The sequence below is a fragment of the Podarcis liolepis genome, assembly GCF_965112155.1.
Source record: "Podarcis liolepis genome assembly, chromosome: 13".
Classification (NCBI taxonomy): domain Eukaryota; kingdom Metazoa; phylum Chordata; class Lepidosauria; order Squamata; family Lacertidae; genus Podarcis; species Podarcis liolepis.
Window position 1 is genome coordinate 53,139,678 of NC_139573.1, and position 27,719 is coordinate 53,167,396.

General features: G+C 46.9%; 1 protein-coding gene across 14 annotated transcripts in view; it reads left to right on the forward strand.

The window, feature by feature from the left end:
• FHOD3 (formin homology 2 domain containing 3) overlaps nt 1–27,719 on the forward strand; it is a 369,691-nt gene that overhangs the window by 57,337 nt on the left and 284,635 nt on the right. For all 14 annotated transcript variants that reach the window (XR_014518724.1, XR_014518725.1, XR_014518726.1 and 11 more), the window contains exons 2-3: nt 2,893–2,999; nt 11,311–11,375. Coding sequence is in view for 2 of the 14 variants with exons in the window: in XM_083473089.1 (XP_083329215.1) it covers nt 2,893–2,999; nt 11,311–11,375 (172 nt within the window). In the remaining 12 variants the exon portion in view is untranslated. The remainder of the gene's footprint in view (nt 1–2,892; nt 3,000–11,310; nt 11,376–27,719) is intronic.

Genomic DNA, 27,719 nt, shown 5'->3' on the forward strand with positions numbered 1-27,719 from the left:
TATTCCTTCTAGATTTTAATTCCTAACACCACGGGGAGACGGGTTTACATTTTCTGATTCCATATGTAACTTCTCTGGAATTTTCTATATGAAGATTTACAAAGTGTGATCAGGATCAATGACTAACTTATCTGAAAAATTGTAATTGTGTGTGCACAATATATCAGCTCTCGTACAGGCTATGTTAGGGATGTGGGTGGTGCTGTGGTCTAAACCACAGAGCCTGGGGCTTGCCGATCAGAAGGTTGGCAGTTCGAAGCCCCGCGACAGGGTGAGCTCCCGGTTCTTGGTCCCTGCTCCTGCCAACCTAGCAGTTCGAAAGCACGTCAAAGTGCAAGTAGATAAATAGGTACCGCTCTGGTGGGAAGGTAAACGGCATTTCCTTGCGCTGCTCTGGTTCACCAGAAGTGGCTTAGTCATGCTGGCCACATGACCTGAAAGCTGTACATCGGTTCCCTCAGCCAGTAAAGCGAGATGAGCGCTGCAACCCCAGAGTCGTTTGCGACTGGACCTAACATTCAGGAGTCCCTTTACCTTTTACATGCTATGTTGTCAATCTTTTGCTGCGAACATGGGAATAGGAGTTTAATCTCTAATAGGGTATGGTTAAAATCATGTGTGCCCAGGCCTCTTCGGAGCTCAGTTTGTTTGCAAAATCATCTATAGCAGGCTATAAACCTCTGAACTCTGATTTGCCTAGGCATTCATACATTCAAGTTTCCTTTTTGTAGAGGAAGGCCTGTCTCGACTACTTAATTGCAGATGTCAGATGAGCCAAATATTATACTACTGTGTATAAAGAACAGTATCTTTATTTTTTGTTTGTTTTTTTAACAAACAATTGAGATAGAGATCTGGCGCACCCATAATCCCAATTAAGATCTCAAACTTACTTTGAAAGTGTTGGTTTAATTTGCTGAACTAAGATCTGTCTCAGGAAAGCATGTACAAGGAGATGCCAAAGGAATCTTGCTTCTCATCTTAGAAGCAGAGAGGTTGCTTTGATCAGGTTTTGTGTGGTCCAGACGTAACACTTAATCATAGTTATTATGTACCATGGTTTGTGATCCCATGTGATTTCCCATCCAGGTTTGGAGCCTAATCCTTATGTCTGAATACTTAAAGGTAAAGGACCCCTGACAGTTAAGTCCAGTCGCAGACGACTCTGGGGTTGCAGTGCTTATCTTGCTTTACTGGCTGAGGGAGCCAGCGTTTGTCCACATACAGCTTTTCGGGTCACGGGGCCAGCATGACTAACCGCTTCTGGCACAATGGAACACCACGACGGAAGCCAGAGCGCACGGAAACACCGTTTACCTTCCTGCCGCAGCAGTACCTATTTATCTACTTGCACTGGCATGCTTTCGAAATGCTAGGTTGGCAGGAGCTGGCACAGAGCAACGGGAGCTCACCGCATCACGGGGATTCGAACTGCTGACCTTCTGATCAGCAAGCCCAAGAGGCTCAGTGGTTTAGACCACAGCACCACCCGCATCCCGCTGAATACTTAACCATGACTTAATAATCAACTGTTGGAAGGGAAACAAATTGCAATTAAGTGATGTGTCTGCAAAGAAACAAGCAGCATCAGCCTATGGGAAGATTATTGACCTTCCTATCTTTCATCCAACAATAAAGTGATCTGGTAAACAAGAGCAGAAGTGGTTCTCTCCCTTCAATAAAATGTCAAGTTCCACAAAGAAATATGCAAGTGATCAAAAGTGAGCAAGAAGGTGCGGGTGACAGAAACACACTGGGATTTTTTGCTCTCGTGAAAAGGATTGGTTGTCTCAGGAAACCACCTCTGAATTACACCTAGCATCCATATACCGTATTTTTCGCACCATAGGACACACCGGACAATAGGACGCACCTTGTTTTAGAGGGGGGAGAACAAGGGAAAAAAATTCTTCCGCTCTCTGCCCAGCACCCCTTCAGTGAAGCGGCAGGAGGCGCTGCGCAGAGAGTGGGAGAATTTTCCCCCTCTTGTTTTCCCGCTCTAAAACAAGGTGCCCTTTAAGGTGCGTTCAGGCGGCTACCTTGGAAGCCTGGAGAGCGAGAGGGGTCGGTGCGCACCGACCCCTCTCGCTCTTCAGGCTTCAGGATCCTTTCGACCTGCTCTTTGGGGCTGGCGGGGGGAAGCCCACCACCAGCCCCAAAGAGCAGGTCAGGGAGCAGCGGAAAGGCGCAGCAGAGAGGCTGCTGCCATAATCACGCGTCACTTCTCCAGCTGGGAGAGAGTTGCAGGGCTATGGCTTCTTTAGCCCTGCGCGTGCTCTACCGGCTGGAGAGGTGATGCGCGCCTATGGAGGCTCCTGCCATAGGCGCACGTCACCTCTCCAACCGCGAGAGGGTCGCGGGGGGCTGCTTTAGCCCCGCGCGCGCTCTCCTGGCTGGAGAGGTGACGCGCGCCTATGGAGGCTCCTGCCATAGGCGCGCGTCACCTCTCCAGCCGGGAGAGGGTCGCAGGGGGCTGCTTTAGCCCCGTGCGCGCTCTCCCGGCTGGAGAAGTGACACGCGGCTATAGAGGCTCCTGCCATAGCCCCGCGTTACCTCTCCAGCCGGGAGAGGGTCGCCGGGCTATGGCGTCTTCGCTCCATAGGACGCACACACATTTCCCCTTCATTTTTGAAGGGGAAAAAGTGTGTCCTATAGAGCGAAAAATACGGTACTTAACGCCTGTTCCTACTGTTTAAAGTTTTCTTAGAGGAGTAGGTGGCCTTTAGCCCAACATCTCGGGGGGAATTTGAGGTACTGGTATTAAGTGAATGTGTCCTTCGACCGGGGCAGCAACAATCTGATGGTTTGTACTAGATTGTATGTAAGCTGGTCTGGAGGGTGGAGGCCTTGAAACTGATACAGTGAACTACAGTGTTTTCTTTTCTTTTTCAGCTTGATGACTGCACATTGCAGCTGTCTCACAATGGTACCTACTTGGATTTAGAGTCTACCTTAGCAGAACAAAAAGATGAATTGGAAGGTTTCCAGGAGGATTCTGGGTAAGTTGTACATTGGAAAGGTGTGGAAACATTGATTTCCATGGAGGTTTCTGTAGGGGAGAATTGGGTTGCATGATGTGGGTTTTCTCTACCACTGGCAGAAAGTTAAAAACCGTTTGAGGGATACTTTAATGGGGAGACAAGTCCCCCTGGCTCCATTTCCATTTTCTGCCTTTGCCACTGGAAGGAGGTTTCTTGCCTGTTCTAGGCATGGCAATAGGAAAAGGTGGGAAAGCCACATAGGATGGGATTTTTATGCCTTTGTCTTTGTTCTTTTGTCTTTGTTTCTTGGATCCCTTCTGCTGTCCTTATCAGGTGCTATAACTGAAGAAGGACTGCAGCACATGATTACCGTATTTTTTGCTCTATAAGACTCACTTTTTCCCTCCTAAAAAGTAAGGGGAAATGTGTGTGTACGTCTTATGGAGCGAATGCAGGCTGCGCAGCTATCCCAGAAGCCAGAACAGCAAGAGCGATTGCTGTTTCACTGCGCAGCGATCCCTCTTGCTGTTCTGGCTTCTGAGATTCAGAATATTTTTTTTCTTGTTTTCCTCCTCCAAAAACTAGGTGCGTCTTGTGGTCTGGTGCGTCTTATGGAGCGAAAAATACGGTACTTTCTTGGAAGTAGGGAGCTCTCTCTACTTGCTGTTGCTACCAGATACTGCTTTGTTAAGAAGCTGTATCCAAAACAATAAAGGTTGTTAAGTGAAGCTTTGAGTGGCACCAGAAGACTGTGTTATATCTATAGATATTTGGAAAGCATTCTCTTTTCTGACTACCAGTAGGTCTTAAAAAATATTTTTGTATACCACGCAAGGAGAAAATGAAAGGAGGATGGTAATATATTGTGATGCATTTTGCCAGGTGAAACCATGCTCTTTCCAGCCGAGCGTCAGATCCCATTATTTCAGTTCTTCAAGTACAGTATATGGTTAACATTTTACTGAGAAAGCATGGTCCCCTGAGGGAGTGTACACTTAAATTTTTTTGTTTCCTCTCACTTTAAAAAGCCCTTTGAGTTCTCTGTACGGCATATTACTTGGCAGAGTGCTTGTTCCAACTTCATAGCTGAGATATTGCTCCCAAGAAACCAGAAGCCTTCCTCTTGGGTATTGTCGGCCAGAAAGTGTTAAAGAAGGACAGAACTTTTTTTATGTACGCAACAACAGCAGCAAGAATACTTATCGCAAAATACTGGAAAACACAAGATTTGCCCACAGTGGAAGAATGGCAGACGCAACTGATAGACTATATGGAGTTGGCTGAAATGACTGGCAGAATCCGAGACTTGGGAGAAGAGAAAATGGAAGAGGACTGGAAAAAATTTAAGGACTATCTACAAAAACAGTACAAACTGTATGAATGTTAAGAAATTGCACGATTGGAAAGAGCATGGTACCAGCAACTTAGTTGAAAGATATATGAGATAAAGTGATGTTTAAGAAAATGAAATTTGAAGTAATATTATATTGGAATTAAACTAATAAGTATTGGACAAAAATTATTTGAATTTTGAGACATAATATTTGAGAAGTATAAATTAAGAATTGAAACAAGGTAATAAATTGCTGTTTATAATTTTATTATTGAGAATGCAGGGAAGGGAGATGTGAGGAAGTCCAGTTAGGTATGGGAAAATATGTTATGAACAGTTATGATGTTTTTTTACTTTAGGTATATTTTTCTCTGTTTGTTATTCTTTGGTGAAGGGATTGTAAATGTTTGGTGATTGTTCTTTGTTTGAAATTTCCAATAAAAAATATTCATAGCTGAGATATTGCAACATGAGAGACAGGCAGAGGCAGTGTTGAATGGGAAGACCAGGTGTATGTATGCTCTGGACCTGGAAATTGGCATGCCAATCACTGATCCCACTATGTCCTGCCACATTTTGACAATCAATCAATCAATCAATTGGGGGCGGACATCCATATCAAAAGGAGATGACTTCTATGGATTCCTGCATTGTCTGCTTCCTCTTCACATACTGGTTCCTGGGAGTGGCCATTCCTAGTTGGCTCCCACTACTACAAGGACTTGGAGCAGGAAAAAGTTGGTACTACAGCTGAAAATTATTGTCCCCTGCAGTAGTAGTTGCGTGGCGAGTCCCCCTCCCCCCTTGTGAAATGAAGACACAGGACACTTTATTTAAGGTTAATGGGCGTAAAAGGCCACAACTTTATTGATTACAGGAATTGAGAGGTGTTGGCTTAGGCATTGGTTCCTATTGACTACCCGGCTTCAGCCCAATTGCATGAAGACCGGGAAGGGTTAACCACCAGTCGGGGGAGTCCTGCTGAAGTACGTCAACTAGGATCCCCCGGGTGTCACCGCTTGGGGGCATGCCTTAGGCCCACACCTCCATAGGCTTCGGACAGGGCAACGCCCCCCGGAGTCCTTTACCGGACTACCCTTTTCATAGAATCATAGAGTTGGAATAGACCACAAGGGCCATCGAGTCCAACCCCCTGGCAAGCAGGAAACACCATCAGAGCACTCCTGACATATGGTTGTCAAGCCTCTGCTTAAAGACCTCCAAAGTAGGAGACTCCACCACACTCCTTGGCAGCAAATTCCACTGTCGAACAGCTCTTACTGTCAGGAAGTTCTTCCTAATGTTTAGGTGGAATCTTCTTTCTTGTAGTTTGGATCCATTGCTCCGTGTCCGCTTCTCTGGAGCAGCAGAAAACAACCTTTCTCCCTCCTCTATATGACATCCTTTTATATATTTGAACATGGCTATCATATCACCCCTTAACCTCCTCTTCTCCAGGCTAAACATGCCCAGCTCCCTTAGCCGTTCCTCATAAGGCATCGTTTCCAGGCCTTTGACCATTTTGGTTGCCCTCCTCTGGACACGTTCCAGTTTGTCAGCGTCCTTCTTGAACTGTGGTGCCCAGAACTGGACACAGTACTCCAGGTGAGGTCTGACCAGAGCAGAATACAGTGGCACTATTACTTCCCTTGATCTAGATGCTATACTCCTATTGATGCAGCCCAGAATTGCATTGGCTTTTTTAGCTGCCGTGTCACACTGTTGACTCATGTCAAGTTTGTGGTCAACCAAGACTCCTAGATCCTTTTCACATGTACTGCTCTCAAGCCAGGTGTCACCCATCTTGTATTTGTGCCTCTCATTTTTTTGCCCAAGTGCAATACTTTACATTTCTCCCTGTTAAAGTTCATCTTGTTTGTTTTGGCCCAGTTCTCTAATCTGTCAAGGTCGTTTTGAAGTGTGATTCTGTCCTCTGGGGTGTTAGCCACCCCTCCCAGTTTGGTGTCATCTGCAAATTTGATCAGGATGCCCTTGAGTCCATCATCCAAGTCGTTGATAAAGATGTTGAATAAGACCAGGCCCAAGACAGAACCCTGTGGCACCCCACTAGTCACTCTTCTCCAGGATGAAGAGGAACCATTGATGAGCACCCTTTGGGTTCGGTCAGTCAGCCAGTTACAAATCCATTGAGTGGTAGCATAGTCAAGACCGCATTTTACCAGCTTCTTTACAAGAATATCATGGGGCACCTTGTCGAATGCCTTGCTGAAATCAAGGTAGGCTACATCCACTGCGTTCCCTTCATCTACCAGGCTTTCTTTGGGGGAAGGTGATGGCGCTTCCCTCCCCCTTCATTTGCATAACAATACCCCTGCCAATGCCTAACCGCCAATACCGGGAAAGTTGTGATGTTTGCTACAAGGTAGGTGAAAAAACCAAATGGCTGGTGCCAATTTGCCAAGTGGAAAAATTCCTACCAGGCCCCTTGCGGCGACCAACCGGAGTCCATAGCAAGGTCAGAGAGCTAAACCTAAGGGAGGGCGGGGTGGGAAACCGAAGCAGCTGGAACGGGGAAGAGAGGAAAGTCCCCGGGGGCGCCAGCCTTAAATGCTCCAGGCCACGCCTCCCCAGCCAGCTGATTGGCTGGCTGGGATGATGACGCACCTGAGGATTCCCTTACTCTCACGGGGGCTGTAAGCCAGCCCCTGCTTGTGTGGGGAGGACGTGGGCCCGCAACCCCACCTCCTCTCCAGCTCGGAAGTGGCTTTGCAGTGCTCCTGATTATCCAATGGGTGCACATCAGTTATAGTGATCCTGACTTATCTAATCTGCACATCAGCTCTTTGAGCAGCGATATTTTCCATGTTCCAAGTAAGGTTTTCGGTTGTGGTTTTCGTATTTTTCGCCCCATAGGACACACCGGCTCATAGGACGCACCAAGTTTTTTGGGGGGGAAATAAAGAAAAAAAAATTATTTCCCCCCCCCAGGCGCTTGTGGGGCCGGCAGCGGGGAGAAGCGCTCTTCTCCCCGCCGCCCGCCTGCAGACCAGGTCCGGGGACAGCGGGAAGACGCGCTGCACCTCCCAGCTGTCCCCGGAGCTTGCGGGGCTGGCGGCGGGGAGAAGCACGCGTCTCCCCGCCGTCAGCCTCCAAATCACATCGGGAGACAGTGGGATGGCGGCGTTCCGCCTCCCCGCTGTCCCCCAACCTTGTGGGGCTGGCACTGCGGCTCTCCTGAAGCCTGGAGAGCGAGAGGGGTCGGTGCGCACTGACCCCTCTCGCTTTCCAGGCTTCAGCGAAAGCCTGCATTCGCGCCATAGGATGCACACACATTTCCCCTTCATTTTTGGAGGGGAAAAAGTGCGTCCTATGGGGCGAAAAATACGGTACTTATTTCAGAGTATTGCAGCAATATATGTGTGAAGACACGGAAAGAGCTTCAAAGGAGAGCTTTGGTAAAGTCATTCCTTGATGGGGAAACGTAACTTTGTCAGCAGGGTGTACTGTATTTTTTGCTCTATAAGATTCACTTTTTCCCTCATAAAAAGTAAGGGGAAATGTGTGTGCGTCTTATGGAGTGAATGCAGGCTGCGCAGCTATCCCAGAAGCCAGAACAGCAAGAGGGATTGCTGCTTTCACTGTGCAGCGATCCCTCTTGCTGTTCTGGCTCCTGAGATTCAGAATTTTTCTTCTTCTTGTTTTCCTCCTCCAAAAACTAGGTGCGTCTTGTGATATGCTAGTGGAGTTCTCCTGGCGTGTTCAGTCCTGCTGGCACAGCTCCATCTTAACACCAGCTGAGCAGCTTTGGGATGTACTGTAATTTATGGGTATAATTCCCCCCAAAGCTGTCCCCCTATTTGGTCTGACTTGTGAGTAAGTGCCATTATGCTTTGTGGGGCTTCTGAGCAGATGGGCTGTGTGGGACTCATCTTAAGGTATTTTTCTGTATCTCTGCTCTCTTGCAGCAAAGGATGGGACATAGAGGTAGCTGTTAGCTCACTAGTCAAACTGTGACAGAAAACTGTGACATTGTGATCTCATATGATGACGCCTATAGCATGGTTGACTACAATAAACACAACCATCCTCTTAAACTAGAGGGGTTTTGCCTGCCTTATTTATAGGACAGTTGAAAGGACTATGAATTACACAAGAGCACGCAGTTCACAGTGGATTGTATTCATAAGCTGTATCAAAAACAAACCCCTGTGTTGCAATAAGAACTAATCACAACAACACAAACACAACATGTAGGCTAATAGTGAGTAGAAAATATATAATAGAATACAGTGGTACCTCAGGTTAAGTACTTTATTCATTCCGGAGGTCCGTACTTAACCTGAAACTGTTCTTAACCTGAAGCACCACTTTAGCTAATGGGGCCTCCTGCTGCTGCCGCGCCGCCGGAGCACGATTTCTGTTCTCATCCTGAAGCAAAGTTCTTAACCCGAGGTACTATTTCTGGGTTAGCGGAGTCTGTAACCTGAAGCGTATGTAACCTGAGGTACCACTGTAATGATATCATTCAAATTATAGGAGTAAGCCAATCAAACTTCATATGTACAATATAACAGAGTGGTAGTGAGGGCCATCAAGCCGTGTGTTCAAAACAGATGTCTAAGGACAGTCTCACAATAGCCTTTCAAAAGTATCAACAGAAGACGTCTCGAAAGTTTCAAAAGTAAAGTCTCTCAATAGTTGAAATGTCTTCCATTGAAACTTTTGAAAAACTATTGAGAGACTTTACTTTTGAAACTTTCGAGACGTCTTCTGTTGATACTTTTGAAAGACTATTGTGAGACTGTCCTTAGACATCTGTTTTGAACACACGGCTTGATGGTCCTCGCTACCACTCTGTTATATTGTATACAGTGGTACCTCGGGTTACATACGCTTCAGGTTACATACGCTTCAGGTTACAGACTCCGCTAACCCAGAAATAGTACATTGGGTTAAGAACTTTGCTTCAGGATGAGCACAGGAATTGTGCTCCGGCAGCGCGTCAGCAGCAGGAGGCCCCATTAGCTAAAGTGGTTCCTCAGGTTAAGAACAGTTTCAGGTTAAGAACAGACCTCCAGAACGAATTAAGTACTTAACCCGAGGTACCACTGTATAAGAACTTTGATTGGCTTACTCCTATAATTTGAATGATATCATTATTCTGTTATATGTTTTCTGCTCACTATTAGCCTATGTGTTGTGTTTGTTTTGTTGTGATAAAGTTGTATCAAGCCTGAGTAGGACTTCTCTCCAGCCCCATTCAGACGTTTTCCCTAAATGTGTGGAAATAGCACATGGAGAGAGTGCTAGTATAGGCCATGCATGATCCCCCCACTCCTAATTGTCCCCGCATGCCCTGGGCTTGCCCACCCTACTGTACCAACCTTACCATACGAAGCAGAGAAGGTCGGGGGGGGGTTGTTCTGAAGTGCATTCCCCACCTGAACAAGCTTGGAAGCCTCCCTATGGAGACCCAAAAGTGCAGGATTAGTGACAGCCGCAACAGGAAAACAGGAAACAAGGGCAAGCCTTAAGGTGTGTTGTTTAACTGTCCTATTTAGAGATGTTGCCAGGCTTTGTGAGTCCTTGGCTTGGAATGTGAACTTTGGCGACTTGCGCTGTTTCAGCCTCCAGAGTTCTCGCTTGAGCCAGAGGAGAGCTGCACCCTTTTACGTCCACCGTTTAGAGGGTGCAGACTGCAACTTTAGCAACAACAGCAGGCAGAGCATGTCTGACTTTACCTCTTCCCTGGCACCTTGAAGACGGTTACAGCAGTGACCCTGGAGCCCTGGGCAATGTAATTTCCCCAGGATGCTTGACGGACACTGCTGCCTCCCTCTGCCAGAGCAGCCCCAGTAACCTGCTTGCTAGGCAAGGGGACACGGGTGGCGCTGTGGGTTAAACCACAGAGCCTAGGACTTGCCGATCAGAAGGTTGGCGGTTTGAATCCCCACGACGGGGTGAGCTTCCGTTGCTCTGTCCCTGCTCCTGCCCACCTAGCAGTTCGAAAGCACATCAAAGTGCAAATAGATAAATAGGTACCGCTCCGGCGGGAAGGTAAACGGCGTTTCCGTGCGCTGCTCTGGTTCACCAGAAGTGGCTTAGTCATGCTGTACGCCTGCTCCCTCGGCCAGTAAAGTGAGATGAGCGCCACAACCCCAGAGTCGGTCACGACTGGACCTAATGGTCAAGGGTCCCTTTACCTTTACCAATAGGCAAGGGGACTTGAGAGGGAATTGGCCCAAATGTGCTACCCGTAACACCATTAAGCGTTTGAAGGGCTTTAAGCAGTTTTCTGACTTGTAGGGAACTTGCTCACTTGGACGAACCCAAGTACAAACTGAGCCCATCATTCCTAGCTGTGTTTGTTTTTTCATGTATTTGATGAATATGTAAACGTTTCTATCCGTGCTTTCTGGCAAAGAATAAATAAGCCAAATGGACTGTTTTTCTGGTGCAAATCGGCTGAACAATTAAAGTTGTGTGTGTCTATTAAAATTGTGTGTGTCTATTAAAATTGTGTGTGTCTATCTCTGGGGACGCGGGTGGCGCTGTGGGTTAAACCACAGAGCCTAGGACTTGCTGATCAGAAGGTCGGCGGTTCGAATCCCCTGCTCCTGCCAACCTAGCAGTTCGAAAGCACATCAAAGTGCAAGTAGATAAATAGGTACCGCTCCAGCGGGAAGGTAAACGGCGTTTCCGTGTGCTGCTCTGGTTCACCAGAAGCGGCTTAGTCCTGCTGGCCACATGACCCAGAAGCTGTGAGATGAGCGCCGCAACCCCAGAGTCGGCCATGACTGGACCTAATGGTCAGGGGCCCCTTTACCTTTATCTTTACCTCTATCTCTATTTATATAGATATAACTTATTCTTGTTTAATGTGGCAATAGAGTCCTTGCAGTTTCATGCATGCTTTTATAAAAAATTGAATACCTGCCATTGCTGAGAGTGTATATAGCATATTAGATGATTCACTGAAATTTGCTTTAATTAGCTCATCAATTTTTTTCTATTTTTACCCCCCCCCCCCCACAGCAGGGGCAAGAAGCACAGTGTCATTTTGAGGACCCAGCTTTCAGTCAGAGTCCATGCCTGCATTGGTAAGTGAGTTTCCAAGTATTTTGATGTGGTGAATGTGTGGGAAGCATTCCAAAAAAAAAGAACCTGTAGCAGATGCACAACTTTCCCTTCTGTCATTCTGTTGCTTCCTGAAAAGATGTTGTCTGCCCTCCAAAGGGTCCATGTAGCTACAAAATAAATAAGAAATAAAAAATAAAAATGCACAGCAGTAGAATAATTCTTATCTGTTTAATGAATGCATGCAAGATAAATTTTAGTTCTTGTAATTCTAAGGAGCAGTTTTGAGTCCAGTGATAACATCAGAGCTTGGATCTGGGACTTGGCGGTGCATGTACTTCCCCTTCATGCCACAGAAAGTGAGCTTTGAATTCCATGTGCCTTGCTGGATCAAATCAAGAGCCATCTAGCCCAGAATTTATCTATATTTTGATTATTTTATTATATCCACTTGCTTTAATAATTCTGTGCTCTTTGACCATGTTTCAGGTCTGCTCAGTTACTACCGTATTTTTCGCTCCATTGGACGCACCCGACCATAGGGCGCACCTAGTTTTTAGAGGAGGAAAACAAGGAAAAAATATTCTGAATCAAATGTTGTATAAACTACTGTATTTAATAAACAACCGGTATATCAGAATCACATTACAGCCATGTAAAGTGAACAGCAGTCAACAATGGCATTAAGAACCATCATCACTGTCATTAACAAATGAAGAGAGACTTTAAGGTTTGAGTACTCTTCTAGTCTTCTGTGAACCCCAAGAACTCATCACTGCTAAAGTCAGAATTTATGAAGCTCAGTTGCTCACAGTCACTGACATCACTTTCTTCGCTATCTTCATGTAAAATACCATTGTCGTATCCATCCAAAGCATTGCTAATGCCACATTTTTTCCTCTCAATCCTCTTCCTCACATCTCTCAGCGAACAGCCTGCCAGCTGCTCGCAAACATTCCCTTTACTTGAATTACAGTCAAGAAACAGCCAAGCAGAGCTTCTCAGTGGCAGGCTTGGGAGGCTTTCCTTTTCCCCACTTTTTTCTCCCCCCCCCCCAAGCAGAACAGTCCCCTTTTCCAGCCTCCTCCTCTCCATCCCTTTCACCCAAACTCCTCAGGTGACCTCTACAATTTCTCCCCTTCCCTGCTCCCTCTCCTTTGCCCTCTACCATGACTCTCCACTCACGGCATACCATCTCCCTTCACCCAGCTTCTTGGTCCCCGTCCTCTCCGTCCTCTTCCTCCCCTCTCTCAGTGAACAGCCTGCCCACTGCTCCAAACCTTGAGGGGAAGGGCAGGCTGTTGGCAGAGCAGCACCCCCCACCCCCATTCAGCAGCCCAGGAGTGTGGGGCATGGGCGCACAGCCTGCCCACTGCTCCAAACCTTGAGGGGAAGGGCAGGCTGTTGGCAGAGCAGCACCCCCCCACCCCCATTCAGCAGCCCAGGAGTGTGGGGCATGGGCACACAGCCTGCCCACTGCTCCAAACCTCGAGGGGAAGGGCAGGCTGTTGGCACAGCAGCACCCCCCCACCCCCATTCAGCAGCCCAGGAGTGTGGGGCATGGGCGCACAGCCTGCCCACTGCTCCAAACCTCGAGGGGAAGGCAGGCTGTTGGCAGAGCAGCACCCCCCACTCCCATTCAGCAGCCCAGGAGTGTGGGGCATGGGCGCACAGCCTGCCCACTGCTCCAAACCTCGAGGGGAAGGGCAGGCTGTTGGCACAGCAGCACCCCCCCACCCCCATTCAGCAGCCCAGGAGTGTGGGGCATGGGCGCACAGCCTGCCCACTGCTCCAAACCTCGAGGGGAAGGCAGGCTGTTGGCAGAGCAGCACCCCCCACTCCCATTCAGCAGCCCAGGAGTGTGGGGCATGGGCGCACAGCCTGCCCACTGCTCCAAACCTCGAGGGGAAGGCAGGCTGTTGGCAGAGCAGCACCCCCCCACCCCCATTCAGCAGCCCAGGAGTGTGGGGCATGGGCGCACAGCCCTCCCATTCTTCCAAAGCTTCCCGGGGCTGCAGAGGGAAGCCAAGGCTGCCGGCGGACGAGCGAGGCTCTCCCCACTTCCCCCATTCAGCAGCCCAGAAGCACGGGGGATGGGCGCACAGCCCTCCCCTTGCTCCAAAGCTTCCCGGGGCTGCAGAGGGAAGCCGAGGCTGCCGGCAGACGAGCGAGGCTCTCCCCACTTCCCCCATTCAGCAGCCCAGGAGTGTGGGGCATGGGCGCACAGCCCTCCCATTCCTCCAAAGCTTCCCAGGGCTGCAGAGGGAAGCCGAGGCTGCCGGCAGACGAGCGAGGCTCTCCCCACTTCCCCCATTCAGCAGCCCAGAAGCGCGGGGGATGGGCGCACAGCCCTCCCGTTCCTCCAAAGCTTCCCAGGGCTGCAGAGGGAAGCCGAGGCTGCCGGCCGACGAGCGAGGCTCTCCCCACCTCTCCCATTAAGCAGCCCAGAAGCACGGGGGATGGGCGCACAGCCCCGTTCCTCCAAAGCTTCCTGGGGCTGCAGAGGGAAGCCAAGGCTGCCGGCAGACTAGCGAGGCTCTCCCCACCTCCCCCATTCAGCAGCCCAGGAGTGTGGGGCATGGGCGCACAGCCCTCCCCTTGCTCCAAAGCTTCCCGGGGCTGCAGGGGGAAGCCAAGGCTGCCGGCAGACGAGCGAGGCTCTCCCCACCTCCCCCATTCAGCAGCCCAGGAGTGTGGGGCATGGGCGCACAGCCCTCCCCTTGCTCCAAAGCTTCCCGGGGCTGCAGGGGGAAGCCGAGGCTGCCGGCAGACGAGCGAGGCTCTCCCCACCTCCCCCATTCAGCAGCCCAGAAGCGCGGGGGATGGGCGCACAGCCCTCCCGTTCCTCCAAAGCTTCCCGGGGCTGCAGGGAGAAGCCGAGGCTGCCGGCAGGGGAGCGCGGCTCCACAACCACTACCAAAGACCAGTCCAAGAGTGTGCCGCACTCCGGCAATTAGGCTCAAGGGACCACACATTCGCTCCATAGGACGCACAGACATTTCCCCTTACTTTTTAAGAGTAAAAAAGTGCGTCCAATGGTGCGAAAAATACGGTAGCTCATAAATTTGGAAGCAGGGTGAATATTGGGTGTTGTCGTTTTCGCCAGAGGAGCACACTTTTGCTATTTGTAGATGTTCAAGAATATCTGTAACAAATTTTTTTGCATGGCTCATCAAACTGCAGTTATTTGTATCTGCTTCATTAGGCCTGCTGGTTTGAGATGGGGAACTGTGGAATTGTAGGCTGGAAGCAAGCTACTGTATTTTAAGAGGCAGATAATATTTATTGCTTTCAATCGTGCAGCTCTTGGCCAGGCAAACTGTCATTACTGCTGTGTCAGTGACTGGAAATAGAATAGACTATTGCTGTCAAAAGGAAAGCCAAATGAAACCAGTGTGTAGAAGGCAGCTCATGCATATCAAGTCCTGCCAACTCAGCACAAGTGAACGCCTGTGTTTTGGAGCAACGTGCATTGCGGCACTGGGTGTCTTTTTAAACGGGACATTGCTTGTAGCAGGTGATAGCAACCAGGAGAGGTGGTGGTGTTTATTAGGACTGGATTTTCCTGGGAGGCCTGTGTTCAAATCCCTGACTGGACATCCACTGAAAAGTCATTTCTCAGCTGCCCTTTGGATGAATTTCAGAATGGAGGAGCATATGAAGCTATCTTACATGCTGTCATATAATAATAATAATAATAATAATAATAATAATAATAATAATAATAGTAGTAGTAGTAGTAATAGTAATAGTAATAATTGTTAAGTTGTGGGTGAACATATCAGACGACACAGCCATTCTTCAAACAGCTCTTGTTTATTCAGAGGCCAGAACAGAACTGAACTGAAGAGCTCAGTCAGCCTGCTTATATAGAGCTCCAGTACAACGTAACTGTAACAATTTTCTAAAACTATCCAATCACTGAACGTCACTTTCGATCCCTTATTTGCATAACTATCTACAGTCTCCCCCTGCTGGCCCAGGGTGAGAACTTCAGTACATAACAATAACGACAACAACAACAATACCTTTATTGTCAATGTACAACCTGTGTACAATGAAATTAACCAAGCCTCCCTCCCACACAAACGCTCAATCTCATTGCACTCTATGTGCTTGTTGCACAACACACCAACCCCAAAAGTCAGTTGTATTATCTTCCGTTCAGCAGCCTAACAGTCCACAGATAGCAATTGTTTTTTAGCCTGTTGGTACGACTGATTATACTTCTATATCTCCTGCCCGAGGGTAGAAGATTAAAGAGGTGCTGGCCGGGGTGTGAATCGTCCCTGAGGATTTTTCTTGCTCTCCTAAGGCATCGATCCCTTGCAATGTCATCTAGTAGGCTCAGGGGACAGCCCATGGTATCATGTGCTGTGTTCACCACCCTCTGTAAAGACTTTCTGTCCGTGGCTGTCAAGCCAACATACCACACTGTGATATAATATGAGAGGACACTTTCTATTGTGGACCGGTAGAAGGAGGTCATCAATTGTTGTTTGACATTGTTCTTTCGCAAGACCCTGAGGAAATGGAGTCTCTGTTGGGCCTTCCTAACCACCTGAGTTATATTGTTTTTCCAAGTGAGGTCTTCACTAAGGTAAACTCCCAGGAATTTGAAGGAAGAGACTCTCTCCACACAACCCTCCATATATACAACAGGGCTAGTTCCCCTCTCTTCCTCCAAAAGTCCAACACCATTTCCTTTGTCTTGCTAATATTTAGGTGCAAGTTATTCTCTAGGCACCATGTAGATACTTTCTGAACCTTCCCCTTGTACGCTGATTATTTCGTAATCTAGAAAAGTCATGTTTGCTGCGATTTGCAGAGGCCTTTGCCAGTGCTCCTCCCGCCTGATGTCCTTGCAACTGCAAATGCTGGGGACTGAATCTGGGATTATCATGTGCAAAAGCAGCTGATCTATATTTCTTCCCAGAAAGAGAATTCTTGGCTGTGTGTTGTAGCACAGAGTCTTTTTTCGACTAACACGTTTATGTCAACATGGTGAAGTGCATTCACAATTGGGGGGGGGGGGGAGACTATATAGCCCTAAGCATAAATTGGTGGGTGCAGTCGCAGTCTTGACTTCAAAACCCACAGGAATCTGGAGATAAAGCCTTGGAAAGTAAAACAAGCACTTTCTTGCTGCTAGCAGGTAGCATCCATTTGATTCTATCTTCACATCTCTTGGTGTGGACCTGGATGGAGGCTGATGGTCTGCCAGCCAAAGTTAAAGTGAAGAGCAGGATGGGGTTAACACCTGAAAGTTGCCTCTGGTTAGTAAGTCAGGAAGCATTTACAGTCGTACCTTGGAAGTTGGATGGAATCAGTTCTGGAAGTCCGTTCGACTTCCAAAACGTTCAAAAACCACAGCGTGGTTTCTGATTGGCTGCAGGAAGCTCCTGCAGCCAATCAGAAGCCGCAGAAGCCCCATTGGATGTTCGGCTTCCAAAAATAGTTCGCAAACCGGAACAGCCACTTCTGGGTTTGCGACATTCGTAAGCCAAAACGTTTGACTCACAAGGCATTCGAAAACCAAGGTACGACTGTAGAAGGAAACTAATAGTTTGTCCGGTCTGTCCTGCTCCCCTCTCAGTTGCACCCAGAGCTCTGCCTTTCTTCATTATGTAATGAGCAATATTCTCATTGTCTGAAAATCTGATGTAGCAAAAATTTGTGAGACTTTAGAACTCCATTGGATACTTTGTGAAGTATCCCTCTCTGTGAAATGAGAATTTTCTTCCATTGTCTGTTGTGAAAGCGAGGCTGCAAAGAACTTTGTAGAATGGAAATGAAACAATGTATGCATTGTAAAGCCCATTGGCCAATGATATACAATTGTACAACAGTTCATTATTTTATTTACAGTATTTCATAAAATTTATATACCACTTGATTGTAGGAAAAAGCCTCAAAGTGGTTTACAAAAAAGTTAAACAATAAAATTATCACTAAAAAAATTAAAACCATGATTTAAAACATACAGAAGGTTAAAACCACAATAAAACTACCGAAACAAATTAAAACTCCTATAAAATATTAGCATCATTCAAGGGTACTTATTCTATGCTACCTGGATTTTGATGTGCAGGCATGCCTCGAGTTCCTTCCAACTCTATGATTCTATGATTTATTTGCGGCCATCAGTTTGGGGGATTTCATGTGGTAGAAATAATATAAGTGGGTATATCTGGGTTTCAAGAATGACAATGGTTTGCCGCGGGGAAAAAAATCAATGTTTCAAGGACACAGGTGATTGAAACACCATGGAGTGTGTGGTTGTAGTGAAAATGCATAAATGCTGATTTGTTGGTAGCATTTTGAGAGCATGGCAGATTTCAGAAAGGCCAACAGAATTTTTGGATCAGTGTTCTGAGTAATGGAAGTTAAATAGAATACTGTCATTATTCAAGTTTTTGTAGCCTGAACTGTAAGTGGATTCTGTCTGGACACATCCTCACCCTAGCAAGCGATAGTGGTGCTGTTGAAACAAAGAGAAGCTTTTGACATCATCATTGTGAACTATTTGTTTTGAATTTCACAGTAGAGAGAGATAATTTACTTTGGTTCTATTTATCTTGGCACTTCCTCATACAATATATAATTTTTATTTTCTGCCAAAGTGTTAGGTGTGCTCATTCAGGAGCCATGGGGCACCAGAGGCCCCAACAATTTGCAGAGCGGACATGGATTTTGGCCTGTTTATAGGTGGGATAAGACTAGGAATATGCTAAACTTGTCCCTTTATGTCTGGGATATTTCTGATTTCCTTGAACTGACATTACAAAACTTGGTAATGATAATGATGTGGACTCAAATCATTGCTGAATGTCACACGTGTGTGTGTGTGTGTGTGTGTGTGTGTGTGTGTGTGTGTGTGTTTTAAGCATTTTGCTTAATTGTGCATTGTGCTCCTCACTCAAACCAAAAGCCCAAAACCCGGACATCTCTGAAAGCAGTTAAGTGCACATTCAAATTGTAAACTGCATGTACTTTACAACACTAGCCTGCAGCCGCTCTCTCCTCTCTCACAGATATAATAAAAGACCCGTCGGCTGTTCCAACAGGATGCTTATTTGAATAGCAATTATACAACATTCTTATCAGATATTTGTAACACCCATAGTTGCAAGGTTAGTGTGGGACTCCACAACATACTTTTTGGCCGTGGGCGGCTTTCCACATTTCTGGTTGTCAGCTGTAACACAAACACAGGAAATTTTGCACATATAAAATGTAGCAGAATTCTTGACATGGCTGATGTTGGGAGCTCTTTCCAAAGGCTTTATGATGGTGAAACGGATTCTTCCACTCACCCGCGCATACTAGCTGACTGAAGAGCGACACGGGTTATCGTGGAATATGTGTGCTTTTGCTTTTAGGGAAAGTCTAACACTGATACCATGAGCAACGTATATATTAAACTGAAGCTAGTCTGAAGGAAGAAATGACACTACAGTGGTACCTCAGGTTACATATGCTTCAGGTTTCATACACTTCAGGTTAAAGACTCCGCTAACCCAGAAATAGTACCTCGGGTTAAGAACTTTGCTTCAGGATGAGAACAGAAATCGTTCTGCGGTGTTGCGGCAGCAGCATGAGGCCCCATTAGCTAAAGTGGTGCTTCAGGTTAAGAACAGTTTCAGGTTAAGAACGGACCCCCGTAACGAATTAAGTTCTTAACCAGAGGTACCAGTGTAGCAGTATATTCTGCCAGCCAGGAATACCTCTTTACCTCTGTTCAGAACCAGAATTACCAATTTCTCTCGTAATTCAAACTATGTGACCGCCCAAGTCCATACATTTGTTTCCTGTCCATTCACATATCGACAAGAAACGAAAGCCTTCAGTGGTATCCTGCTCCAGTTCCGTATCATTCTGCCCCTGTGTTGCCTTTGGGCCAGAAGGTGTGGTAGCGAACCCCTTGGGGTGATTAAATGAGCTAGCCTTTTATTTTAAACCGTGGAGCCCAGGTAGAGCACGCTTCTTTATGGAAGTGAGCCATGGGCAACTTACAGCTGCCAGGATCAGTGCCTTAATGCAGGGGTCGGCAAGGCTTACCTCACCTGGGCCAGTTCACTCCAGCAGAGATCCCTCCATGGGCCGGATTGCCCGTACGCCTGCGATTTCCGGCATCTGCGTCTGCACAGACGCGATTTCCGGCGCTGCAGAAGCGAGTCCCCACACTGCACTGGTTTCGTGCAGCGTGCGGGGACTTGCCAAGCGGGTGGTTCAGTTGGGGGGCGGCTCGTGGGCCAGTTAAATGACCCGCGTGGGCTGCTTGTGGTCCATGGGCATTAGGTTGCCGCCCCCTGCCTTAACGCCTTCCACATGCGCTGTGCCTGGAAGATTTTGGGCATCGCAAGGCCAGACAGAGTCTCAAAGATGAGTTCTTTGTCTCATGCACTTCTGAATGAGTTATAACTCACGCCCCATTGTCCAGTAAGTTGGGCACAGGCCAGCCACACCCTGCCTCAGAGCTGAAGCCAGCTTTGCACATATCCCATAAATAATGGTAATTCACTAGGCAAGTGGTAATTATTTCAGATTACACGAAGTAATCTTTTGCTGTTGATTAGAAACTTTATCACCATTTTTTAAAAAAGGAAACAGAACTCTTTCTGTGAAATTCAGATATTATTGTTTCTGGACTATAAAATTAAGGGAACCCCATAAAACCTTTATTAGCGAGTGATTTACATCTATAATGTGTTGTTTATAAATGCAATTTGAAAGCCTCCAAGAAGCTCAAGAAAAGCTTCTTAAAAAGGAATTTTAGATATATGTATTTATTTGTTTTGTGTTAGATATACAGTCATACCTCATGTTACGTTTGCTTCAGGTTACGTGTTTTTGGGTTGCAGACACCGGAAAACCCAGAAGTACCAGAACCGGTTACTTCCGTGTTTCATCGCTCGCGCATGCACAGAAGGGCCAAATCGCGCCTGCGCAAGCACGGCGCTTCAGCTTGCGAACGCTGCGGGTTGCGGTCGTGCCTCCGTCACGGATTAAGTCTGCAACCCGAGGTTCCACTGTACTTCAAACAACCCACTTGAAGCTCGAAAGGAAGAACAGGTGGAGCACATTAGATGCTTACCAAAACCTGCAACTAATCCGGGATTTAATTTAAAGGGAAGAAAAAGGTGCCTGGAGAATTTGCTGGAAGTGCTGTGCTTTCATGTTCAGATGCAAGGCGAGGGGAAGAGCAAATCGGAGTGAGCCTGAGGCTATTTTATCTCCTTGTACTGAATCTGTTTAACAAACAAACAAACAACAACATGCAGAACAAGGGGGTGAGAGGGAAAGCAGAGAAAGCATTGGAGGGGTTGGACTAGACCAGGGGTCTGCAACCTGCGGCTCCGGAGCCACATGTGGCTCTTTTACACCTTTGCCGCGGCTCCGGGGCGGATACTAGCGAGGGGAGAAAGGCGCATTGTGCGCCCCGACACTCCCCACTGTGGCGGGCGCTGTGCTGGCTGTGACGTCGCATGGAGGCGGTGCGTGCATTAGTCACGCACCGTCCCGACGTCACCTTCCTGCCCGCCCGCTACATTGTAAGGGGCATGTACGCTGGTCACTGCATTGAAAGGGGCATGTACGCTGGTCACTGTTTTGAAGGGGAGTGAAGAATACACACACACACAAAGGTAACTTGTTAATTTAACGTTTATTTCTATGAGGAGGAGTAATTCTGAGGGGTCAAACAAAGAAATAATAAAAAAGTGACAAAAAAGTTATTTTTATAATGACGAGTTTTGCGGCTCCCAGGTTTTTTTTCCTTCGGAAACGGGTCCAAGTGGCTCTTTTTGTCTTAAAGGTTGCAGACCCCTGGACTAGACCCTCGGGATCCCTTCCAAATCTACAGCTCTATGATTCCATGAAAAGCAGGGGTTTTAAATGCTAGCAGTTTTAAATTGAGCAGAGGCACCTGCTAGCACATGGGAATGCAACTAGCTTTGAAGCCGTTCCAAGGCAGAATTGGTGATTCAGCTCCCTGTCAGATTGAGTACAACCTGAAACAGTGCAAAGTATAATTTTAAATCATTGTGGTGGTGGTGTCAAATTATGAATGTTAAGATTACTTAGACTGTGTGATGAAGGTTTCTGCATCCATTGGATGCCAGAAAAATAGAGCAAGGTGGGGAAACTTTTCTTTTCTTTTCTTTTCTTTTTTAAAAGAACATACCTTTGAATATTTGTGGATGTGTGCAGTTCCTATCCACTCGAAACTAGGATGTCAAGGATCTACACCAGAATGTTCTCTCAGTATGTAGGTGTCAGGGAACTGACATTGGAGCGAGAGGCGAAGGGAAGGCTCCCAGATGATGCTGGCGAAGGACCCAGCAGCAGGGGGAGAAACAGCTCAATAGAGGGGGAAGCCAATCAGCGCAACACCAGGGATAAAGGGGGGCAGACGGGGGAAGTGGAGAGAGGGCTCCAGGACTCTTCACTGGACATCAGTGAGGAGAGCCCAGGTCCTCCGCTACCCACGCCTTCCCTGCGCAGAAGACTCCCGCGCAGTGAGAGGAGGAGGAGACTGGGTGTCAAACAACTTTTATGTTGGAAGAGGTTCAAGAAACGCCCACTGACAGATTCTGCCAATGACTGAGGCAGCCGCGATGAGAAGGGGCTGTGCAGTCAGAAAGGTTTAACAAGGCAAATTAACCGAGAAAGGCACCAGCTTACGCACGAGTAACTCATACCTATTACAGTAGGAAAGCTGCCTTTCTAGATTATGCAGAGTCCTCTTGACAGGGTACTATTTAACAGCTTCTTTGCCTCCATCAAACAGAAGTACAGGGCATTATAGAACCAGAGGTTGTGGCCTTTACTTTAAATTTCATTGGGTGCTTTCCATTTTGACCCTCTATTCTCCTCATCCTTTTGTTAGAACTTGCAGCTCTAGGCTAGAAACATAATAATAATAATAATAATAATAATAATAATAATAATAATAATAATAATAAAAAATAAAAATAAAAATAAAAATAAAAATAAAATAACAACAACAACAACAACAACAACAAAACAACAACAACAACAACAACAACAACAACAACAACAACAACAACAACAACAACAACAACAACAACAACTTATTTATACCCCGCCCTCCCCAGCCAAGGTCAGGCTCAGGGCGGCTAACAAGCAATGAGAAAAACAAGTTGAATGAATACAACTTAAAAACAAGATTAAAATACAACATTAAAATATTGAAACATTAAAATATTAAAATGCCTCATCGCAGGAGGAGAAGGAAAAGAAAAAAAGACAGAGAGGGAGGGAATCAAATTGGCTCCAAGCCAAAGGTTAGGCGGAACAACTCTGTCTTACAGGCCCTGCGGAAAGAAATCAGATCCTGCAGGGCCCTGGTCTCATGAGGCAGAGCGTTCCACCAGACCGGAGCCAGTGATGAAAAGGCCCTGGCTCTGGTCGAAGCTAATCTAACTTCCTTAGGGCCCAGGACCACTAGGGTGTTACTATTTGTGGACCTTGAGGCTCTCCGTGGGGCAGACCGGGAGAGGTGGTAGGTATGTGAGTCCTAGGCTGCATAGGGCTTTAAAGGTCAAAACCAGCACCTTAAACCTGACCCTGTACTCCACTGGGAGCCAGTGCAGATGGAAAAGCACTGGGTGAATATGCTCCCATGGCAGAGACCCCGTGAGGAGCCTCGCTGCAGCATTCTGCACCCTCTGGAGTTTCTGGGACAGCTTCAAGGGCAGCCCCGCGTAGAGCGAATTACAGTAGTCAAGCCTGGAGGTGACCGTCGCATGGATCAAAAAAACGTAAAGAGAGAATTCCACAAAGCAGTTTGAAACAGCAAGTAGACACGTGGCAAATGTAAAACTTCCCCGTGAAATGTGTCATACTCAATTAATTGACCCAGAAAAATGGCCAAATATGCAGGGTCTAAACATTTCAGTTGCAGTAAATGGGTTGAGGAAAGCTTCCAGCTGAATCATAGTGTCTTTATTAGCAGGGAGTCAGACCCCCCCATACATATATCAGGCTAATTCGGGGGAAATTAGGCGTGTTTTGAGTTTCGTTGAAGGCAATGGAGCTCAGATGCTTGGCTGTTATTTCAGGCAGCTCCTGTGGTTTCATGAGACTTTGGTACAGTCAAAGGCAGCATCATGGGTCAGCACCACCAGCAATCTACAGATGGCGGGCACCTCGAGGTGTCCACTGCCAGCCCCATCACCTGCCCATAACTGTTGGGAAGACATGGATTGCCCCAGGAGGGGCTCGAAAGGTGTTTGCCTGTGGGTGGAGAATAGGAAAGAAGAGAAACAGCGAAAGAGGACACAGGAAAAGAAACAGATATAAAAAGGAAACAGCACATCGTCTCTGGAAAGAAGCATCTTATTGTTGGGACTGATCATTGCCCGATTTGCATGGAGAAGCTATTTTAAAATGTGGGTTTACACGTGATAAAAGGCTCGTAGGACACCTAAGACCTCAGAGTGTCTGAAAATTTGCCTGATTTAATTTACCTCCAGAATAGAGTGGTACCTCGTGTTACATACGCTTCAGGTTACATACGCTTCAGGTTACAGACTCCGCTAACCCAGAAACAGTACCTCGGGTTAAGAACTTTGCTTCAGGATGAGAACAGAAATCGTGCTCCGGCGGCATGGCAGCAGCGGGAGACCCCATTAGCTAGAGCGGTGATTTAGGTTAAGAACAGTTTCAGGTTAAGAATGGACCTCCGGAATGAATTAATTACGTAACCAGAGGTACAGTGGTGCCTCGCAAGACGAAAAGAATCTGTTCTGTGATTCTCTTTGTCTAGCGGCTTTTTCGTCTTGCGAAGCAAGCCCATTGACGGATTAGCGCTATTAGCGGCTCTTAGCGGCTTTTAGCGGCTTTTAGCGGCTTATCTGCTGATCGGATCAGCTGATAAGCAGCTTAGCGGCTTAGAAAAGGGGGGGGGGGAAGGAAAAAAAACCAGCAGGAACTCGCAAGACATTGTCGTCTTGCAAAGCAAGCCCATAGGAAATTCGTTTTGCGAAGCACCTCCAAAATGGAAAACTCTTTCGTCTAGCGAGTTTTCCGTCTTGCGAGGCATTCGTCTTGCGGGGCACCACTGTACCACTGTACCATATTTTTCCATGCACAATATGATGACACCCCGCCCCAATTTTTAAGTCTTATACACAGATTTATACAGTAAGTCTTGGGTTAGCTGCCTGCTCCTAGTGCTTCCTGAGTCACCAAGGGTCGTGGAGCTGGCTGGAGAGGTGAGGTGGTGCCAAGGCAAGGATGGGGCTTGGCCGCAGCACTGCACCATCGGCTCTGACCGGCTGAGGCGAGACACAGGCTGGAGAGGCAAGGTGGATTAAGTGGTGGGTTGAAAAAAAGCTCAACAACTTTTGGGACAATTTCTCCCAAAAGCCAAACAACTTTAAAATAATGATTCTAAATTCTGGGCTCCCCAAAGTAGGGGTCGTCTTATACAGGGGGTTGTCTTATACACCAAAAATACGGTAAATCAGGTAATTTTTAGTTAATATTGGGGGAGCTTTTGCATGCTCCCCTATCTCTGTTCTAAAACAAAAATAAACAAATCTCTACTTCCAGGTAATCATGCATCAAATTGCAACCTTAATCTCTTACAGCTTTTTAATACCCTACCCCTTTGACGATGTTTGCTGCGCTAGGTACTCAGTGGCAAAGTGAAAATTAAAGGGCCCCTCTGGTGTATTTACTGGTGTAGTAGTCAGAAGCAAACAGACGCACGGTTTCTGGAAGCCTTCTCAAAAAGTCAGATATGGGAAAAGCAACGACAGCTGGTTGCCGTCTTACTCAGATCGTACTCAGCTTCATCTTCTTAGAGCAGCTTCGACTGTTCAGAATAAGATCTCCTGTCAAGGGAGGATTGAGGTAAACCGAGGACCAGGGCTGCGATGCGAAGGCTGACCTCCCCCCATTCCCTGTCAAAGGCAGAAGTTTTCTACCGCCCAGCCTGCTAGTATTCACTTGACATAAGGTCATGCTGAAGCAAACATCTTTCTCTCTTCCCACCTATCCATCTTTCCCACTCCCTAGTTCTTGAGATTTAGGGTTTTCCTACTTGGACCATCAAAATCTTAGTAGCAGTCAGATTAACCACAGCATTTTTATTTTTATTTGCTTTGTGTACTAATTTGAAAGTTTACTTTTACAAATAATTAAATGTAGTATGATTTTATCCTTTGCCAGCTCTTCAGATATATATTTTTTAAATACAAAAATATCCAAAGAAAAATGAATCCTTTTCTTCAAAAACAGTTGTATAGTTTGCAAACATACTTAATAGGGTTTTTTTTTTAGCTCTGCTCACAAAAAAACCTAAGTAACAGAAAACAAGCTAATGATTAACATACCCACCTTTATAGAGTTTATTCAGCGCCCCCCTGTTTTCTGGTTTAATTTTTAAGAGGACCATAAATATGAAAATGAGCACCAGGTGTTCTTTCCCAAGTCAGCCATTAATATTCATTAAGTTAAATTGGGCCCAAGCCCTTTTGGTACATCATTTCTAATCAACATCTAAACCCACCCCATCATGGTTTACACAGTTGCTTTCAAATAAAGGACCACCTCTGGGTAATTAAGAAATGGCACCAGATGCTGAGGACTCAAACTTCCACCAAAGCTCCAGTCAGCATGGTGAATGGTTGGGAAGGCTGAGAGTTGAAATGTGGAATATCCACAGCAGGTTAGCCTCTGCTAGGTACACCTAGGAGCTGGATTTGATCAGCACAAAGCCTTAACGCAGCAGAGGAAAGTTTGCTCTGTGTACCTTTGAAGGTGACTCGGAAACTACAACTAATCCAGAATGCGGCAGCTAGACTGGTGACTGGGGGCGGCCGCCGAGACCATATAACACCGGTCTTGAAAGACCTACATTGGCTCCCAGTACGTTTCCGAGCACAATTCAAAGTGTTGGTGCTGACCTTTAAAGCCCTAAACGGCCTCGGTCCAGTATACCTGAAGGAGTGTCTCCACCCCCATCATTCTGCCCGGACGCTGAGGTCCAGCGCCGAGGGCCTTCTGGCGGTTCCCTCATTGCGAGAAGCAAAGCTACAGGGAACCAGGCAGAGGGCCTTCTCGGTAGTGGCGCCCGCCCTGTGGAACGCCCTTCCAGCAGATGTCAAAGCGATAAACAACTACCAGACTTTTAGAAGACATCTTAAGGCAGCCCTGTTCAGGGAAGTTTTTAACGTGTGATATTTTACTGTCTTTTTGGTTTCTATGGAAGCCGCCCAGAGTGGCTGGGGAGGCCCAGCCAGATGGGCGGGGTATAAATAATAAATTATTATTATTATTATTATTATTATTATTATTATTATTATTATTATTATTACTACCACCTGCTCAGCACCTTGTCCACTGATGTGGAGCCCTGAAGTTGGGCCCTTGTGGAATGATGTGGATCGTTCATATGTGCAAGAAGCCACCCAACTTCCTTAGGTGCATAGAGGGGTACGCATTAGCCCAGTGGAACCTGCACCAATGCCTGCCTCTGCAATGTCACTTCTTCTAACAGATGCATATACAGTCATACCTCGGGTTGCAGTAGCTTCGGGATGAATATTTTCGGGTTGCGCTCTGTGACGACCCGGAAGTAACGGAGCGTGTTACTTCCAGGTTTCGCCGCTTGCGCATGCGCAGATACTCAAAATGACGTCACGCACATGCATGGAAGCACCAAATCGCAACCCGCGCACGTGGGTCGCGTTTGCTTCTGGATGCGAACAGGGCTCCGGAACGGATCCCGTTCGCATCCAGAGGTACCACTCTACAGTGGTACCTTGGGTTACATATGCTTCAGGGTACAGATGCTTCAGGTTACAGACTCCGCTAACCCAGAAATAGTACCTCGGGTTAAGAAGTTTGCTTCACGATGAGAACAGAAATCGTGCTCTAGCGACGCAGCAGCAGCGGGAGGCCCCATTAGCTAAAGTGGTGCTTCAGGTAAAGAACAGTTTCAGGTTAAGAATGGACCTCCAGAACGAATTAAGTTCTTAACCCGAGGTACCACTGTATTGTAGATGTACACATTGGTTCTGAGTCGGGAATGGAGTCTCTTGATAGCAACTCTTATTTTAAGTCAGTTCCTACATTTTCTCGGAGAGGAGCCTACCCTCCCCCCTTGATTTGTCTAGCGGTTCTGGCAAAAGGAAGCTGAAAACCAGAGCTCAGTATAGAATTTCAGCAAGCGAATCTAAGCCCAGTGTGTTCAAAGTGGTGTGCCTTTTCAGTTTTGAACACTCCTTTTCTAGATTTAATGCTAATTTCATTTGGTATATCATAACATCTATGCTTACTTTCAGAAGTTTCACTTTGGATCGTTGAAATATAGGTCAGTACTGGAACCTCTG